This window comes from Falco cherrug, chromosome 5, assembly GCF_023634085.1.
Source record: "Falco cherrug isolate bFalChe1 chromosome 5, bFalChe1.pri, whole genome shotgun sequence".
In the NCBI taxonomy this organism is placed as follows: Eukaryota; Metazoa; Chordata; class Aves; order Falconiformes; family Falconidae; genus Falco; species Falco cherrug.
The window spans coordinates 31,483,444-31,503,446 of NC_073701.1; the positions used below are offsets into that span (position 1 = coordinate 31,483,444).

The 20,003-nt window shown below is 42.8% G+C and overlaps 1 protein-coding gene across 4 annotated transcripts; it reads left to right on the top strand.

The window, feature by feature from the left end:
• The first annotated feature begins 516 nt into the window (after nucleotides 1-516).
• C5H12orf75 (chromosome 5 C12orf75 homolog) lies at nucleotides 517-18,564 on the top strand. 4 transcript variants are annotated; one of them, XM_055712543.1, is made up of 6 exons: nucleotides 517-680; nucleotides 8,000-8,024; nucleotides 14,340-14,375; nucleotides 15,547-15,626; nucleotides 16,386-16,421; nucleotides 17,829-18,564. In XM_055712543.1, exons 1-6 carry the CDS (start codon nucleotides 638-640, stop codon nucleotides 17,837-17,839), a joined length of 231 nt encoding a protein of 76 aa, XP_055568518.1. In that variant the 5' UTR covers nucleotides 517-637; the 3' UTR covers nucleotides 17,840-18,564. The 4 variants fall into 4 exon arrangements, with proteins under 4 accessions (XP_055568518.1, XP_055568517.1, XP_055568520.1 ...); XM_055712542.1 differs by having other exon boundaries at nucleotides 518-680; nucleotides 16,386-16,426; XM_055712545.1 differs by having other exon boundaries at nucleotides 519-680; nucleotides 16,381-16,426; nucleotides 17,829-17,928.
• Nucleotides 18,565-20,003: the final 1,439 nt, after the last annotated feature.

Sequence of the window (20,003 nt, forward strand, 5' to 3'; positions counted from 1 at the left end):
CACTGTGCCCATTTCTGAGGGCTGTTGGTATTAATTAGGCAAAGCTCTTACCAACCCAGTGGGTCTTCAGTTTCACCGTCGTGTTTCTGTGAGAAGAGAAATCCTGAAAGCAACCAACAAATTATTTGCTGAAAATCGTGACCTGGACGCTGCCGGCAGTGGCTGTAGGGCTGGCAGCCCGGAGCGGCGGTTACACCGGTTTCCCCGAGGTGGATGAGGGGTGTCCCAGAGCTGCCGGGAAGCGCCAGGCGAGGGGCAGCCCCGCTGCCCGGGGGAGCTCCGAGCTCTCGCTGCCGACGTGTGGGCACCGCTCGGGGTCCTGCAGGCTCACGGCTGCGCGGAGCCTCACCCCGGCCGGGCAGCCCCAGCGCGGGGGGCCCAGGGCAAAGCTCGGGCAGGTGGGGGGCTTCCCTGGGGGGGCGGGGAGCGCAGCGAGGGGCCGGGGCTGGGGCCGGGCGGCGGCGCTCGGGGCCGGCCGTTTCCCGGGCGATGGGTGGGGAGAGGAGGAGGAGGAGGAAGAAGAGGAGGAGGAGGGGTCCTCTCGGCTTTATCTCCCACCCGGCTCCGCCCGCAGCTGGCTGCCTCCTGTCGCCGCTCCGCACAGCTCCGCTGCGCAGCGCCGGGCAGGGCAGCGCCCATGGGCTGCGGCAACTCCACGGCCGGCGGCGCGGGCGGGCGAGGTAGGGCCGGGCCGGGCGGGAGGCGGCGGTGTGGGCATCCCCCGGGCAGCCCTGCGCGGGGGGCGGCGGTGGGAGCACCCCGCGGCGGTGTGAGCATCCCCCGGGCAGCCCTGCGCGGGAGGCGGCGGTGGGAGCACCCCGCGGCGGTGTGGGCATCCCCCGGGCAGCCCTGCGCGGGGGGCGGCGGTGGGAGCACCCCGCGGCGGTGTGAGCATCCCCCGGGCAGCCCTGCGCGGGGGGCGGTGGGGCGGGGGGCGGCGGGCACACCCCCACCTCCGCGCAGGCGGCAGCCCCCCGGTTTCAGGGGTGCCCGTGCGAGCGTCGGGAGTCGCTGCCCGCGCTCTTGCGAGAGCATCTTTCTTTGCGGAGGCTGGTCCGCTTGCCCGGGGGAGGAAGGGCGGTGTGGCTCCGGGGGGCACCGGAGCCTTCCTGCCGCCCGCCTTGTCGTTAGGCTCGCCGCCTCCAGCAGCAGCTGTCCGAGGCATGGCGAGCCCGAGCGAGGAGCTGGACGTAAGGATCCCGCCGGGGGTTTAAGCGCCATCCTCTTTGCTTCCCTATAAGGCCACGAATGCCACTTCTGAAATGATTTTGTGCCACTTCTTCTCTGCTTGCCGGAGAAGTTGGAGGATATGCCACGTTTGAGGGGTTTTTGCACGTTAATGTGTGCCACTTGCTGGTGCCTCCAGCTGGCTCCCTTATTTGTTCGTTGTTATTTTCAAACGAGATAAGGTCTGGAAAGATGGTGCTACTGTGCTCTTCCTCCCCCTCAGCCCCCGCAAAAAAAGAAAGTATATAGAAATTGATGAGTGGACCTTCACCATATAATTAGAAATACAAGCATTTCTCAATCATTTTTCATCCTAACTGCCCTTGGCAAACATTGCCACCTGCTTCGGTACCTGTGTTAGGTCTTTCAGATGCACTCATTAGCTTCATAACCTCTTGAAAATAAACAGCAAAATAGTGGCTGGACCAGCTGGTCCATCTCTTAACTGTTTTGATTCACTTTATCCAGAGCTTCGGTGGTGCCTCAGGTGGTGCTAGTCCTGATTTGAAGAACTGGGCATATTTCTGAGTGTGAGTGATACCTTCTCCAAGCTGTGTGTATGTGTGTATGTTTGTGTGGTGTGTTGCAGATTTACCCACTGAACTCTGCAGTTCGCACTCACAGGGGAAGAGGAGGCTTTCCTGCCATTAAATACTTACTTGATTTCTGTTAAATGATTATAAATGAAGTTTTAGGTATCATGTGTATCTATCAGAGGCCTCTCCCATCCATAAGGAATGCACTGTATGAATTCGTCAGACCTTCCAGCACTCTTATTAGAGATGTCCTGTTTACATGCATTAACTCTTTCCCATTAGTTGATTCCTGCATTGCTGTGACTGGAAGTTGCTTCAGTATATGACCCATGTAGCTTCATACTGCTGGCGTGATGCTTGTTCACGTCCCATTTCTGTTTGCTGCATAAAAGCACCAGAGCATGCATCGGAGACGTTCAGAGGAAGATTTGGAGTTGGTTATTAGTCCCTTTGTGGTAGCTGCTCAATTAATCTTGATCTGGCCACCCTGTGGAACTTGTACCAGGACACAAATGGATAAATGTCAAATAGACTAACTCTGACAGCAGTATTATTGAATGAATTATTTTGAACTTTAAGTTTGTTTGTTTAAAAGTGTCCACTGTTGCGTTAAAGGCTTCTTGTTCTTCAACAGTTTTTGGCTTGTAGATTCGTACAGTATTTTCACGGAAGGTATGACCACTTTGGTAGTTTAACTTACCTGTACTGTAAACACTTGAACTTGCATTTTGTGACAACATTTTGCCTCCTCTTTAGAAATAGTTCACAGATCTCTAATGGCTTAGTGCAGGTGAAAAAAAGCAATGCCATGTAAAACACATAATTAGTATAATGGAATTATTACTGTTGCACTAATAGACCTTTTCAAAGCAAATACAGCTCTGAAAGGTCCAGTTCTTTTCACACTTTCACCACTGTCAGTCAGGAATAACCCTGTGCACTCTATGGTCCTAAAATAACAAGCAACTGCTAATAAAAGTAAGAAGTCAGATGTCTACTTTTTTTTCTTCCCATTTAGCATTCCTTATAAAGTGTGTCTAATAAAAATAAAATTATTTTATGAGGAGAAGACATACCATTTTTATCCGGAATCCTAGAGCTTTTAAGGAAAGTGCAACTCAATATTTTACCAAAATATGTGAATACTGTGTAAATACAAATTAATTTGGTGGCATGCACAGCATGACTACATCTTTAGTGCTAAAGTTATGACTATTCTGCAGTCAGTAATGTCAAAGCTGGAGGTACATAACATATAATTAACCTGTAACACTCTCTGTCATATTATATGACTAAGGATAATATTGTAGCATACTTCACGGAATTCATTAAATGTGTTTCACTAGTTCCAGTTTTCTTACTCTGGTAAAATTTCTGTTGTAGTCTAATTCAATTTTTCCTAAGCAGACGTATATGTAATGATAGTTCAGCTAATGATATTACCTTCAGTTTCACGGCATAGAATGACATCAGAGGAGCTCTCAGCCCTATGGTCTGTGAGATCTAAGCTAATAGACATGATCTAGAATAACATTTCTCTCTGTGGTGCAGTACTCCAGAACACCGATACAACTCACAGAGTTTAAATTTTCCTTCCAGACCATCAGACACTGGCAAAAGGCTCCAACTGAGAAATGGCAACTTCTGTTGCCCAAGTAAACTGATGTATACACACCCTTCTTAAATCACTTAGCTATTTTATGTGTTATCGATGGATTGCACTTATTTTTTAAACTTCCCATTACCCGTAGAAGGTTTTATGAACACATTGATCTTTTCCTGATGTTTTGTTACCTCGTTTTACATATCCTTCTTTCACGTTACTTCCTGGTGTTTTAAAAGCTCCAAAATAGCTCTTCTTTTTTGGTCTTTTAAAAATATGCCCTGAAGCATTAATATTTTTTTTTCAGAGTTAAGGCATTTCCCTTCATTCTAGTGTTGCTTCACTAACAGCTTTTAACTGCCTCCTCCTTTCTCTATCAATTGTAGTAGCAATGACAGCACCTCAAATTATGGTACACAGTGGAGGCTGGCAGTCTAGCCTTAATTAAAATATACAGGGAAGCTGTTAGTCTGTGGAGAACTTAAAATACCGCCAAATTAGGATGGAGAACTTTCACAGCAAGTTTAAACAGGTTTATTAACTTCAGGTTCGGTGGAATGCCCAGGAAACTATCCTGCCAGTCTATTTAAAATGCAAGTAGTCTTTAAAATTAATGTTCAATCAGGTCAAGTCTATGTACAGAACTGCCACCTGATGAGATGAAGAAGTAATCAATTTGAAGTAAATTGATACAATTCTGTCCTTGGTTACTCTGGGGTATAGATAGAACAAATTCATTGATGTTAGGACTTGGTTCCATATTGCTGTCTTGGAGCAAATCAGAAAGGAGCCTACAACAGAAAACTCATTTGTAATCTTAACTGTCGCACGCGTGTATGTGTAACTTGAGGTTTTTGTTTGATTTTTGTAACAATTTGAAGTATTTGCAAGAACATTAAAAATTAATGGAAAAATGGGAAAAGTTTCATAATCTGCTTTGAAGTCAGATACTGGCATTTTTTGTATCCATGTTTTTGTCCAGCTAAGTGGTTGCCTCTTATCTTTTTTATGTTTTTTCTGAAATTTCTGTCTTCCACATTCACTCATGATGTATTTCTCAGCACAGAGGAGTATCATTTGTGGCTATCAATTTCTTTCAATCATCTTTTGCATTTGTCCTGCATTTACTGAAATCCTGCAATGTCACCAGTAACAAGCTGCTGTTGTTTTGAAAGTGCAAAACTCACTCTCACTGAATGGAAGATGATTTGGAATGTGTTCTTGTCCTTCATTTGTGACTGTTTAAATGCTATGGGTTTTTAAGGGATCACAGCTCCACTACTCTAGACAGAATGTTTTTCTTCTGTAATCACTTGGCCTCAGAGTGATGTATGGCTTGTTTATTCTGCAAGCTGTACTTTTCCTTCTCCAGCAGCTCTAAAATGCCACCATGCACCCATGGTCCTGCTATGTAGATGGTGAGAGCAGAGAGGTCACTCAGCACAATTCAGTACTGCCTATTACTTGTGGGTGCAGCTTCCTGGCTACCCCTCAGTCTGTTGCTGAGGTTAGGCAGGTTTTGGAAAACCAGACCACCATGAGCCGATCAAGACATGGTTTGTAGCGTCAAGTGCTGCCTTTGTTTAGGCCAAGCTGCTATAGTGGGAAAAAATGGACAATCTTTCAAATATATGAGGCTTTTCTCCAGTCACATATCTAAAACATTGTGGGTACAAGAGCACTAAGCCTTGGTGCTATGGAACTATGGTGCTATGCATCATTTGTGAATTGGTAATAAACAAGATTCTTTGCCTGAACTTCTGGCAGGAGGAACTTGAGCAGCTATAAAATAATGTGTCACTCACTAAACATGGAAGGGTTAGAGAAACATGTCAGTGAAGTAACAGGGGTGAGGGTGAATGGATTTGACTTTAAAAACAAACACGCCTGTACATACTGAGATGTTACAGGGTTCCTTGTGAAATAAAATCTATGTATAAGGAGTGTTCAGGCTCCCTAATGAAGAAAACCTTTAGCGTTACTTAAAGGCCACCTAACTAAAGTGATGTTCATTTGCAAGCTCAGAACTCTTCCAGGAGTAAAACTGTTTTGTGAACTGGAAATACTTTCAGATCTATATTCAGGTACTCTAGTGGAACTCAAATGAATTTGGACCAAACTCTTGTTTCACTTTTGCTAGTGAGAATATCAACACTGAAATTAATAGAATCCTGTCAATGGAAGTGAGGATAACCTGGTTCTTTGTGCTTATAAAAACAACAGAAAAAAACCTTTTTGTTTATTATATTTACTTATTTATTATACATAATAAAAACAACCTCTTAAAAAAATTAATTTATTTTTATTATGCTTGGTTCTCCATGTTTTTGTGTGAGGTGCATTTCAAAACACTGCAGTGATTTTCCAGCAGTGGTACCCTCTTAATATTCAAAGGGAACAAGTGCTGCTGGGTGTGAACGCTAGTGGGGCATCTCCATTCTCAAACACAGGTTCATAGCTGTATAGTTCTACACGAAGCCCAAGGGGATGGGTCTGAGATACAGCTCCTGTCCTCAGAGCGCGGAGGTATGTGTTCCATAGTGCCCTGCAGACAGCTGTGGCGTTGGACTTGGGCATGGCCTTGAGGCGTGCCTCTGATTGACTGGAACTTGAGTATCTCCGCCGGGAAATGTATCGGTACTGTGGGCACACAGTTCTTCTCACTCAGCTAAGGTTTCGGTTTTAACTTTGTACTTTTTGTATACTTCTTGCAAGGAAGGTTTTGGTTATTCAAATGAGGATCCAAAGTGCTGAGACCTCAGCTCAGACTCGAAAAGGCTCAGCAAAGGCCTCACAAAGGACTATGAACCATTCTGGAGAAACTGAGTTTGTTTGCAGTGAGCTTAGGCTGACAAAATGAGAAAGTTGTGGTTCTGGTGCAGAACAGGCATAGCACAGGAATAGTTTCTTCTGGGGGAAAAAACAAAGTCCTGCTAGCTACAGCAATGGATCTAGGCTTCTCAAGGCATACGTTGTCTGAGGTGTTACTGGTGCCTAGGCTTTGACTGGATGCGCAGGGTGGTGCCCTGAGGGTACATGGCTGAGCTGACTCTGGAAGAACTAGCCTGGGTAGCAGAAAGCATCTTCCTACATTGGCTGAGATTGAGCTTGCATGCAGTGCTGCAATGCTAGCCTTTTGCCTGGACACAATTAATTTGGAGGGTTTATATGTGGTACTATGTAGATGTGCCTATAAAGCCAAAAAATCTTAGAAAACTGCCTGGTAGAATAAAGTTTTAAATTGAGGACCTGAGCTTACTGTGCTTAGAGGCACAAGCTTCCAGCTTAATTAAGAGTTTCTTCTGACACATGTAGCTGTACTGAGATTTTTCTGACTTTGGAAGCAATACTAATAAAACAAATGTGTACAGTCTTAAACAAGTCTAGTCTATTTTGTTGCTGCAAAAGGAGGGATAATCAAGCCATAGGAATTGAGAGTGATACTGTGTTAAAGAGTAAAGGGAGATGTTTCCTGCCATCCAAGCCGTTCATTCAGGTAGACAGTGCCGGAAGGCCTTGCAGGGCTCTGTCTTTCTCTCTGCATTCAAAATAAGGATTCAGAAGTCATATTCTTACACATTAGAGCAAGATGAAAGGTATTTGCTATTTATGGATACTTTTCAGCAGCAAAAATAAAGTTTTTCAAGAAATGAAGTGTCATGGCTGAAAAAAAATCCCAACCTACCTCCAAACCCATAAAATCTTTTAGATTGACAACTGTCGTTTCTTCAGAGTGAGCTCAGATAACCTCTTCCAGCTAAGTACTGTGAGGAAGAGGAAAAGAAGTGAAAGGTTTTCTAATGTCTGCTTGAGCTTGTGTAATTAATAGAAGGGATAATTTGCTGGTTACTCAGCTGAATGATACACCAGCAATAGCAACATGGCATTAATAACTTGGGAGGAACAGGAAAGAGTTTGTACTTGAGTGAATGTTCCTCTCCCAGCAGGAAGCATCTGAATCACCAAAAAGAAAAAAAATCAATCACTGAGATCAGGCAGCCATGTGGCAGCTTTTGTCTTTTTGTTTTTTTTTCGCTAAATAGCAAGATGAATTAAGGGGTGGTTGATCTCTTTAGATGTCCAGGGCTTCCGAAGGATTGTGTCCCAATGTTTATATTTGTTCTGTCTAGTTGTTTTATAAAACTTTGTTTATCTGGCAGGAAGAATGGAGCAGCATTTTACACATGTAGTGCCAAGTCTACAACTGAATCAAATGGCAAAATAAACAGGCATTCAGGAGTAACTACTTGGTTACTTGTGGCGACTGTGTAGCAGGCAAAACCACCAGAAGACAGAAAAGTGAAGAATATAAAATTCAGAAAGATGGATTTTATCGTATATTGCTCTCATCCTGAGTGACTGCACCTGGACTCTGGTCCACATCAGCATCATTTTCACCCACTGAGAATCTGGCCCAGATCTAAGTGTGACAGACTTAAGAGATAATATAGATAATTATTAAGGATAAACTAGACAATCATGAGAAACTTATTCTCTGGCTATAGAAAATTCCTGTTGCTATTTCTGCATTAAGACAGAAAGGCAGGAAAATGCTTACTGTACTGTTGGTTAGTGTAGAGGATTATGCCATTATCTTGTAAACATGCACTTTTTTTTTGTTTTTTCATTCTAGGTGCCACAGGGACTACTAAAGATGTGTAAGTACTTTATCTTTCAGATATGTAACTCTGGCCTTACCTTCAGTCCTACTAGCCTTATACTAGATTTAGTCATACATGATTCACATGGCTCCTAACATATAATCAACACCACCAGATGTTTATTGTCTTTAATGAGAGCTTTCATCTCCACAAAACAACTTCATGTCTTGTTTACTTTTCTACAGATTCCTTCCCTTGTTATTTTGCTAATAGAAGTGTCTTTTCTCTGCTTGTGTTCAGAGGGTTGTCTCCCAAAGGTGGTAAAGCTACTTCAGACCCCTCTTCCCTGTCACGTACCAATACACTTTCTTCCAAAGGCCATGTCATTCTTTGAAGCGACCACATAAATTTCCCCCAAGCCCTGTGAGAGATTTAAAAAGCCACTGAGGTTTCCTCTCTTTACAGGAGTCCCAGTAACCCATCCAGACTTCCTTTTCAAAGTACTCACCTTCCCTAGCTGTTCACTGCATTAAAGGTAGTATCTATGGGTTCCTCTTTCTCTCCTTTATCTTTGAGTATCTGTTGAGTAGCAGAGGGCAGCCCTACCCATCCTGTTTTTCTTTAAAGGGGGAAGGTCTGAACCTCTAGTGCCTGTTGCTTCTTGCCAATTTCTGGTTTTCAGAAAAGCAGCAGCAGCAAAAGATCAGCCTTTCTCAGCCCATTTTTCATTTGTGGATGTGGAAATGTGCAGGAACAGCTTTATTCAGCCATAAATTTATTTTCCTGTCAAAGGAAATATTGAAGAAGTCCTCCTGAGGTCTTGCTGCCTTCTATTTTATATAATTGTATTTGCCACTAGAGTATGAGACTGAGAGACTGGAGAAAGATTTTCATGTTATGAAATAGGAACATTCTTCAGTTTTATTTACTTAATTTAGAGTAACTACTCTAATTAGATGGAGGAATCCTGGTGTAGAAATTAGCACTGTCAAGTCAGATAAACAAGTGGAGAGAAGAACTTAACAACAGCCTGATCCTTGCTCTTACAGAGCACAGCTGAGAACTAACGACAAGTCTCACATGGCAGATGAACACTTGTCACACATACTTTTGGGATCTGTGTTACCCATGTAGTCACTTTTCTGGTGTCAGACAATAAATTACAGAAGGCAAGCTTATGAGGAACCTCTTCTTGATACAGCCTGCGACATCCATGCCCTCAAGACTTTTACATATACAAACCCACTGATTTGAATTTATATTAGGGCCTTTTTTAGTTGTTCAATTTAGATAATTTAAGTGACTGACTTAGAACTGCTTCTCTTTCTTTGCTTTTTGGTAGTTTTAAATTTCAAAATTCCAAGCACTGTTAAATTAAATCATGAATTTAGTAGGCACGTTTCTGTGCTTAAAGCTATGGGTACATGTAGAACTGAGTTTATGTGTGTATAAGCGTTTGCAGGGCCAGGCTTTAGGAGTTAAACTGGGAACATCCTACTTATTGGTGTTTGATCATCTGTCATGTTTCAAAAAAGTATTGGGATAACTTAGAAAAAAACTGATTACTAGTGCAGACTTCAACAAAGTGTCAGGGTCAATCCTGGGATCATTACTCATTCAGATAAGCATAGTGGAGCCAGCCGAACAACCTGTGTGAGTAATAGCATGGTTGAGCCTTCTTGTCAGACATTAGAAACATAGATCTATTAATGAGAATTAGCAGTGATGACCTGAAAAGTCCTAAATCAATCATCCTAATATTTAACAACAAATTTTTATGAAGCAAGTGAAATACCAGAAAAACTATATTAGTTTCATGGAAATGAGCAAAGCAGGCTTATATTAACTAACATTACAGATCCACACAAGCTTTAATTTTACACCTTTTCAGCTTTACACTTTTTTCAGCTAAAGATTAAAAAACTCCTTTAAAAACCCACATGTGTTTTAGCTGTCAAATTTCAGTTCATATTGATTCTGGTCCAGAAAAGCATTTAGGTGTGTCCTTTCTTACAGCTTACTTTTTGATACAGAATCTGGTCATTCTAACTCCAAGGATTTCTCATTTCTTACTGTGACTCAGTGCTGAGGCACCAGCTTCTCCTGGAGTGAGCAGCCATGCAGAAGGAGGGAGGGCTGGATCCCACTCTGAGCCCTCCTGGGGATGACTGTGGGGAAGCTGCTTTGCCCTCTGGGCTTTGAGTTTCTCCACCAGTAAGATAGGGATGATGGTACGATCTTCCTGTGCTAAGTGCTGTGACACCAAGGGCTTTGTGGGGACAAGAAGGATGTATGTTCTGGGAATGTGATCTTTCCCTGTGTATTCTAACCCTCAAATCAATGGTGAATCTGTTGTCCGGCTTCAGCCAGTGCTCCAGCCCCACTCATAAAGAGAAGTACATCACTGCTAACTGGAAAAGCTTAGATATAGGAGGGGTAAGGTATATGCTAGAAAATAATGCAATGCCTGTGATATTCAGAATGCGGCTAAATTCAGAGGAAAATTAATAGCAGTAGGAAGAAAAGGACACGGCAGTTCAAGGCTGTTTCAAAATACTGGGAAGAAATCCATCAAATACAAATGACAGGCCCTTGTTCCCAAGAAAAGCTGAGAAACTAAGAAGTAGTCTGTTGTTTGTGCAAAGTTTAGTGAACCATTTCTGGCAGAACTACTGAGCATGGCCAGAAATAATCTGTATAATGCTCAGCATGAACAGAGTTGTAAAAGTAAGGCAAATGTGGATGGAATGAGTTAAGCTGAATGCCTGTCATTGGATATTTAAAATATTGGGTGAAAAATGGCAGCTTCTTTTACCATCAAATAGATATAGGACTGAGGGGTGTAAAAACTGACAGTGGAACCAAGTGTGGTTTTCAGACTTAGGAGGGCAACAGGAAGCCTCTTGGGATAGACAGATCCTTATGAAAAGAAACATTTATTCTAGCTGAAAACCGAATGCAGTTATGTGGATTTGCTGTTAAATCCGCCTGCCGGCTACAGGACTCCACCTATGCTACCTGCTGAAAATCACGTTCTCCGTTCCTCAGCAGTAGATGTCAACAGCATCTGAGGGAAGATGCAGCGACACGGCAGCAGATCAGTACAAAGCACATTGGACTGCTAAGGTCCTTTTGCTGTCTATTCCTGGTGCAGAAAAGCTTATTCTAGCTTGGTCTTCCTGGAGGATTCTGTAAATGGAGATATTTAAAGAGATTTTTTGTGCTAGGTTCTTCCTTCATCCCTGGCATAAGAAGAAGCTAGAGACACATTGGAGGTAGGGAGGGAAAGGATGTGCTGGGCTCCCATATCCCCACACCCTGTCTGTGAGTCTGGGAGATGAGGCAATGGGAGCACTGCCGAAACCAAAGGAACTTCTTGCCATTCTTGTTCCCATGTGGTTGCAGTTGTAGCTCTGCTTCCTGGAGCCACCCATGTTCACCCCGCCTGGGCACAAAGCGGCACCTGCCACAGCAGCTCAGCTGGCACCTGGACGTTTGGACATGTGGAGTTAGTGGGCATCTTTCAAAATGGGGCCTTAAGCTACAGTGTGTGAAGGCAAGGGGTGGGTGAATATGTGTAATGCATAAACTGAAGCAGCACCCCTTCCCATGCTGCTTAGGAGTCCCTAGGAAGGGGTGGAAAATTACTTCTTCCTAAAGTGCCATCACCAGAATTTTTCTTTCTTTTCCCTCTCAAGCTCCCACATTCCTCCTGTCTCTGCTCACCTCTTTCCTAGCAGGACTACAACAGATTGCACCCAGTCAACACCCGGCTCAAGAGCTGTGGCCTGTACAATCCCAGATTATATTCACTGTTGCACATTTAAGGGAAAAGATATTTCAAAATTAGACTTTAATTTGTAGCTATCAAGAGGAAAGGAAGAAAGCAAAGTATTTTTTAAAAAACTAGTCTGCTTAATCATAGGCTTGGATAATTTGTTTTGGTGAGAGAGTGACAGTAATGGTCATCACTGGATGCCCCATTACAAAGCATTTCTATAACAGAAGAAAATAGCCCCATTGCCTAGTAGACTTTTTCCTTAAAAAAAACATTGACATTAATTTCCTGTTGGACAATATTGATTGTTATTCTTACAACTCCATTTTAAGGCTTGGGGCTGAGCATGAAGTTGCCAGTGCTTTTAAAGGATTCTTTTCTCTGGACAATGTTTAATCTGGATTATAGAAAATGTTTCCAGTTGTATGATAAAAGCAATTCTGTGACACGTTTGGTTGGTTCAACAGAAATGATTGTTTGTGGTCTTTTGGCACACAAAGTCCCTTTCTTAAAGTAGTGTCATTCATTTTTTTTACTAAAAATACAGTCCTTGTTTCTACCCACTGATATACACAGGCTTTCTACTTTCTTCAGCTGGAATTGGCCCACATGAGGACAGAGCAGCTTCACAGTCCTCAAGGAGAGGTGTCCCTGCATGCGTGAGGGCTGACTGCAAGGTGGTTTAGGCTACGTGGGGGCAGAGGAGGTGGGAAATGCCTTCTGAAATGGCACCGGCTCCTCCAGGGAGGAGTGGCAGGAGGGCCAGAGAGTGAGGAGTGTATTGCTCAGTCTCTTAAGTGGTAGGTTGTAGACAAAGACAGCAGACGAGGAGGCTCACCCCACTCCGTGCTATGCCCTGTGTGAGCAGCATTTAGCAAAATGGCAGCATCCTTAGGTTTACCCCAAACCTCTACTATTAAGAGGACCTGTGTACCCTTACACTGTGCTGACACAGAAAGCGTAGTTGGTAATGTTCTGCTGCTTAGGAAGAAGGTAAGTGTAAGGTAGCTTCCAACTTGTAACAGTATTTTTCAGGCATTTGTTACGCTGCCAGGAGCGTGCTGACTGAGGTTTAAGGGATGTTTTCTTGCATTTAAGGCTTCATCTTTCTACGAGTTCTCTGCAACTTCAGGCCAAAATCCCATTGGCTTCAGGGGTTAGTAATGGCATACAGCCCCGATGATTAAACAGTAGGCACATCTACCTTTTAGAATAAATAAATCACAGTAAAAATATATTATTGATCAAGATCATAGTTAAGAAATGCCTTTCAAGTCTACAGTATCAATTTAGCCCTAATGTTGGGTAAAGACCCGTTCTCAGCTTTATTGCTGGGGAGCAGATGAGAAATTAATGGATCAGCTCAAGATGGGGAGTATCTTTGCATTGCCCACATAGTCCAGGCAACTGGTCCTTCAATGGGGATATTCAGGTGAGGATATCTGGGTGAAGAGCCCATGCATGAGCATTTCCACAGCAGAGCCCTCCTTGGGTCATGGTGTTTGCTGTTTGCAGCCTTCCCCGGGCGCTGCTGTGGCCATGGCTCGTGGCTCCCCGAGCGGGTGTGGTGGAGGACTCCTTGGGCAGTTGTCACAGTTGCCCCCAGCTAAGGGAAGGAGTGAAGGATGTCTGTGGATTTAAGAGCACCCAAGTTATCTTGCCTCTATTTTTATTGCTAGGTTGGTAGGTGGCAGACCGAGCTAAAGCACATCTGCTGCCCTGATCCATACCCAGCCATGCAAGCAGAGCCCAGAGTCCAAGTATTTAATCAAAGGCGGGTGAGTGGTTTGTGTGAAGACTGACACTGGGGCATGGACTGAGACTACAGCACAGGCACTATACCCCAGGGAGTAAGAATAACATTTTTGTCTTTTCCATACTATGTTTGCCTTCACATCGATGCCAATTACTTTACACCCTGCTCCAGTTCAGCTACGCTGGACAGTGTTTTAGTGGGGGGAATCAAACCTCAGTGAATCCCTATCGATTTACAGATTGACCTGTGATTTTACCCTAAAGGAAAAAGAGAAGTAATTGCCCATTCATAAAGGATTAGTAACAGTTACGTGGTTTGCAAACAACTCTGACTTCAGGAATTACAGTACCTTATTTTGTGGAGAGGCTCCATAACATATTTTGGCACAGCTGCTGTGAAAGTTTATTTTTCTTCATCCTCATTCCCATGCCAGCATGGATACCCAGTCCCTTCCAGTCCTCTTTTGGTGGAATAGCAGCCCAGACCCGTTCCTCTTATATGCAGAGCCTTTGTGTTCCTGTTATGTGTGGGGACTCACTCAGGAAGAGTGTTATTTACCTGTTGCAGCTCCCAAATCTACTTTCAGGCATCACTGGCAGGGGTCATGAAAAGTAAGCTGCATGTATTCTCAATCCTTTTCTTCCTTCTGTACATTAGATTGGAAAATTGTAACTGTTTTTGTGCCTGTGTGAATACTTTGCTGAATTTTTGATGACCTGAATTAAACTGGGATCAGTAATAATCCCCTTCTTCCCTTGCTTCTAAATCTACCCTGATGATCATGGAATACCTGAAAGAAACAATCTGCTAATGTGCTTTGTATCTTTTGATGTTACAGAGCAGAAGAGTCCGTATCAGATGATGACAAAAGGAGGTAGGTGCTCTACCAGGGCGGGCTTTATCTGCAGCAGGCTGCAGTGAGTTCTGCTGCCAGATGTACAACCTTCCTTCCCTCCTCCTAATTCCCACCAACACTGAAGCAGAGAAAAAGAAAAAAAGAAAAGAGAGGAGGAAATCTTACACAGAGCCCAGTATTGATGCATCCCCCCACCATGTTAGTGAGATGAGGAGGGGGGAACTTTGTGGAAAGAAGAGCACATTATCTCACGGCTGTGGGTGATGTGCTCAATAAGGGCCAGCGACCTCTTCCTGCACACCAGCCTCACCACAGAAGATGGCATCAGCACTTGTGTGAGATCTCTGCTGGGCTGGAAATCAAAGGAAGTATGACTCTATCATCAAACAAATCAGGAATCATTCAGAGCCCTGGGGGCTGGAGGAGGTGTGATTTATTTGGCATCTAACGGGGCAGAGCAGTGTGATGGGAGTCTTTGCAAGTGGCTCCAGGCACAGCAGAGGCTCTGGAGGACCCGGGTTTTCGACTCCCTGCATCGGTCCCTGCCTTTCATCCAGGCCTTGGAACCAGAAAGTATGCTCTGCAAGGCCGTGAAGGTGAGAGGGTTGGGCTATGGAAGTACCTAACACCCTTGTGCTCCTTCCTGCTAACAGCCTTCTCCAAGGGTGGCCCTAAGCAGAGGCATGCAGGTCCAGTTTATTGACGAGGAGAGGTCAAAGTGCTTTTTAATTGGTGTGTGTCGTTTGAAGTGAGGTGCCTTGGTGGTCCCAGTGTCAAACATTACTATCGGATTGGCTCTGTCCTCAGACTGTATCCTCCTTGGATGTTTTCAGTGCCTAGAAGCAGCTGGGCAGGCAGGTTTTATTGTCACAAGACAGTTGGGATTTCATGAAGAATATTAGAAACTTGAGTGAAAAATAGCTCCTTTCATGGGCTTGGGTCCCACTTACGAGTTACAGATAGCCTCAAGGGTTTTTTTTGCCTGGCACCATATTAGCAAGCACGTGGCATTTCATATGCACTTCTCCCATAGCCATGGGAAGGGAGGGTTCCTCTGCGGATGCTCATGCAGAGATGCCCTCCTCTCTGACCGTCCTGGTCTTTGTAATGCTGCTGTGTGATGTTGACATTGTAGGGAGAAGTGTTAAAATTGAGCTCTGATGTCTCCTTAATTGTTTCTTTAAATCAGGAACTACGGTGGTGTGTATGTTGGCCTGCCATCCGATGCGGCTGCCATGGTTTCTGGTCAGACGAAGGCTGCACCGAAAGGTATCGGGAGGTTGCGTATTTCATTTCTGCTTTCTCAGTTTAATTTTATTTAGTATGATGTATTTCCTTTTAAAATCAATTATTATTTCAGACAGATTGGCTAGCCTTGGAGCCTCTTAAAGCAGTGGGGCTATTTATAATCATTAAAGTGATTGTTCCCGTTTATTTAAATTTTAACACACTTTTTGCAGAAGGATTCTAGAGCAGAGGCTGACAATGTGGTACATTGTCTTCTGAACAGCTTCTCCATGATCTGAGTGCTCTGTGAATTCAAACCCTGTTAGGACTAAGAAGCTGTGATAGGCTTGCAGAGCCTCAATGCTATTTTTAGTTTTGAAGATGTTTACTTGCATTGTGGTGAATTCCAGTAATAACAGTTAGTAAGTGCTTGCTTTCAGGTTTATTTCTCTTATGAAACCCAGTGGAAACTGTTTCTTTTCCATGAGATATTTTCGAACAGTGGGAAAAGGCATCAGGTTTATAGGTACTTAATAGAGAAGTTGTAAACATACAATTACGAAATAATGTCATATTGTTTAGATTTAATACAACATACAGCACAGAGTTTAGTACTGGCGGATGCTTCAAAATTGACTGCAAAACAAAAAAATTAAGAACAATAACACTATTAACCAAAATAACAGCTGGTTTTGGAACATTAGTACCTTCGTTGCATAGTTTTTTTAAACAGTGTTCTAAATTAATGATATGGTGTAATGTATTGACCATCTTTATCTTTTATTTTCTAATCAAGATTAGAAGGAAATGAACACCTCAAGATGCAAGCAGCTGGAGGTACGGTATGTCTTAATTAACCTTCTGTGCTTGGCATGTATTTGTCGATCAGAAACACGGTGGCAGTGCTTCCTGTGCTGCTCTTGGGTGGTCTAGAAATTGCCCAGTTACTTCTCCAGCTGCAACATAACTTGTCCAAAGGCTGGACCAGGGGCAGGATCTTGGTGGTGCAGACATAAATTAGAAAGTGGGTAAAGTCACCTTTGTTGTGAGAAGTGAGAAGCAAGGAAACTCCGTATTACTCCATTTGGGAATAGATAAAAGTCAAATGTCTTTGTATTCACCTTCAACCACACCACAGCTATTCCTGCAGCGGTACTGAGACATCCCATGAGAGGCGAGGTGCATCAGCAGTGCATAGACCAGCATCTGTAGAGACAAAGCGTTTCCCAGGAACTAATAGTTTGCAGTCAAAAAACATCTTCTCTGAGGGAGGACCTTGAGGACCGGAGAGGCACCCATTATAACCTACGGGAGCTTTCCTTTTGCTATGGGAGAATCTGTGGGGACTTTGTTCTCCATCAGCCAGTATAGGGCAGTGAAAATTTATAGGCTGTATTCCTGACTTTAGAGTTTCAACTAACTAAAAAAAAAAAGTCCTTTGCAAGTTCACGCCTAAAGAAAAAGAAAACAAACTTAAGTTTCCATTCAGAATTTGATCTAAATAAACATTGACAAATTTCAAAAGGGAGCTGTTTTAATGTCTAGCCAGTGGGGAGGGGGAAATTATAAAACTGCCAACAATTTCCATAGGAAGCAGAACCCTTTCCTAATTCAGGTGAAGAGCCAGAAACAGTTCTGGCTGTCCCTGGTGCTGGACGCAGGCCTAGGAGAGCAGAACACACATATACTGATTATCTTTAATTGTGGGAATGGTTAAAGTTCCATGGACTCTGCTAGGAGCACTCATATACAGGGAGACCTTCAGCTGGTCATCACTCCTAATTTCAGCAACCTGGCTGAGATGCCTAAGCTAGGAACGCTGTCACCCTTGACCTGGGCAAGAGTGAAGCACTTTGAGGTTGCAGCTTTCCATCTGTGGTTGGTGAATAGGGCTTGGGTTAATTAGGTCCATGTCTAGGTGCTTTAGTTAAATGCCTGACGTTGGGTAGAATCAATGACTGGACAGTTCTTGCTATTCAGAGTAGCTGAAAGTGCACTTTGCCTTCCTTGGTGCAAGATCAGGCTTGGCTGCTGACTTATGCAGGTGAGCACTTTTAAATCTGCAAAGGATCCTCTGAGCTCCACAAATTTATGTTTGTGACTGCAGGTCACAGACTGCAAGTCTCTCAGCTTCTAATGATGCCCTAGTTCTGTGGTTTACTTATAGAGTGTAACTGTATTGCTTTACCAATATTGCTTTACCAATCTCTCTAAATATGCTTGTTCCTTTCTTTTTTTGAACAGTCTTCTACTAAGACCGGTCACCAGTGCTTTACAGAGAGCTGTCTTTGTGCTGAAGATTTTTATATTTACGTAGCCTTCCGGAGAGCAAGAGAGATCAGAGCACCAAAAAAATCTAAACTGTTGCAAGTTCCAACTACGGGTACAACTTAAAGTACAGCATTGAATCAGTTTCCTATGATGGTTGCATTATGGAAACCTCCTGCTGTTCTCCAGTGAAAAATGAAATTAGTGAACTCGTGGTGGATGTTTCTGCACAAGAGCTAACTTTGATGATCTGCAACTTATTTCTCTGTGGCCATATTGCAGATTTCATCAGCTATCTGCTACGCTTCATATATTTTCTCCAACAATTTTTGATAATTTTATATAGAAAACCATTACTACTGTCCATTTAATAGTTCCTATGGTAGGTTCCTGTAAATTAATTGTTAATTTACTTCAGAGTAATATATTTGACAGGTTTGCATCTTTTTGGTAATATTGCAAATTTTAATATTTTTGCTGTGGAAACAAGAATAAGATTAAATAAGCATAAGACTGTCAGGTTCTTTATAGTTATTACTGTCACTTTTATACAGTGAGACAAATATTAGTGTTTAATTTTCGCCTTTTAAAAAGATATTGCTCAAGCAATTTTATTTAAATAAGAACAATGTACTTCATTGTAATATTCATGTGTCCATTTTTATTTTCTTCAGCTTTATCTCTTTTATAAAGCATTACATGGAAAAAACCACACATGAGCCAAACTATTATGTCTTCTGTTCTGTGTGATATTACAGTGACATTTCCTTGCGTAAGAATGAAGTGATAGTATTTTCAGAGATAGCAGGACTAAACTCCAGTGCTGCATCCTCCTGAACTGTAGAGGATTTTTGATCACTATTAGAGTTTTGTATCCCTGACTTATCTCCAGGATGGCAAATTGTAACACAATGAGTGTTACTATTACTTTAGCAAATTGTTGTATAAAATAACATATGGGAGGTTCTAAAATTCAGTAAGTTTAGAGCAATGTAGATTTCGCACAGAACATAAAACAGATTGTACATTTCCATATGGCTGAACAGGTATTTAAATTATTAAAGCCTTTTGCATAATTCTTTATTCAAACTTTTTTTAATAGGACATGATATGCCATACACTTTAAACAAACAAATAAACAAAAAGAGCCCAACTCACTCCACATGAATATATTACTGTAGATTAATAACCACTTTTAAAATCAAAAGAAAAAAGCAAAATGGAAAATTTGGACACGAAGTGATACACTGGTGAACCATGAGATTCCTGCTCATTTCACCGATATCTGTTAAGACCAGTGAACAACCATTGACTGTGGTTTCCAGTAACTTGCAGTTCTGGCTTTAAAATGAGGCATAGTTTGTTCAGTGTGAGGCCTCTAAAAAGAAGTATTTAAAAATACTCCTTCCTTGTCATCCTTTAAGTATCATCTGTGACATTATTTACTGCTATTCTTTAGAAATCTGCTACTTGGGTTATCAACAATTTCAGGCTTCCAGCTCCTGAAGACAAATACGCATCTCATTCTTGACCCCTTCAACCCTGAACCAAGATGAAAGAAGCTTGAAGAGATGGTGTTAAAATATCTCAGTATGAATGAATGTCTGTAAATTACATCTGCAGAGTCTTGTTCTTGCAGACCAAGCTGATGAGAACTCAAATAGCCCTGAGTACTAAATGTGCAGGTCTGCTTCCCACCTGCTTCCCACAGCATAAGGGTATAGTTTGCACATTCCACATATAGTCTAAGTGGTTTGCACAGCACAAATTTATTTAGTACAAAGCAATTAGGCCCATGCGTGACCTCGTCATGATTGCCTTTCCCAAAGCAGAAAAAGTACCAGTCATCCTAGGATACATCATAGTTCAGCTAGTGCTCGAAAAGGCCACAACAGATGCCAGTAATCTCGCCAGTTATTTGTCCACTTTATCCTTCAGTTGCTGAGAAGAATCATCAAAAAGGTGGACAGGGCTAAATTCGAACTTCACTTGTTCTGCTACTGACATCTGAACTCCCGTGTGGGCTGAGGAAAGAAGGAGGTGATCTTTAATGAATAGCTCCTAGCAGCTGGTGGTGGGACAGCTGCAAAGGGTACTTTTTCTTTTTTACGTCATTGCTTAATTTTTCCTGTGCAGAGCTGCAGAGAAGTG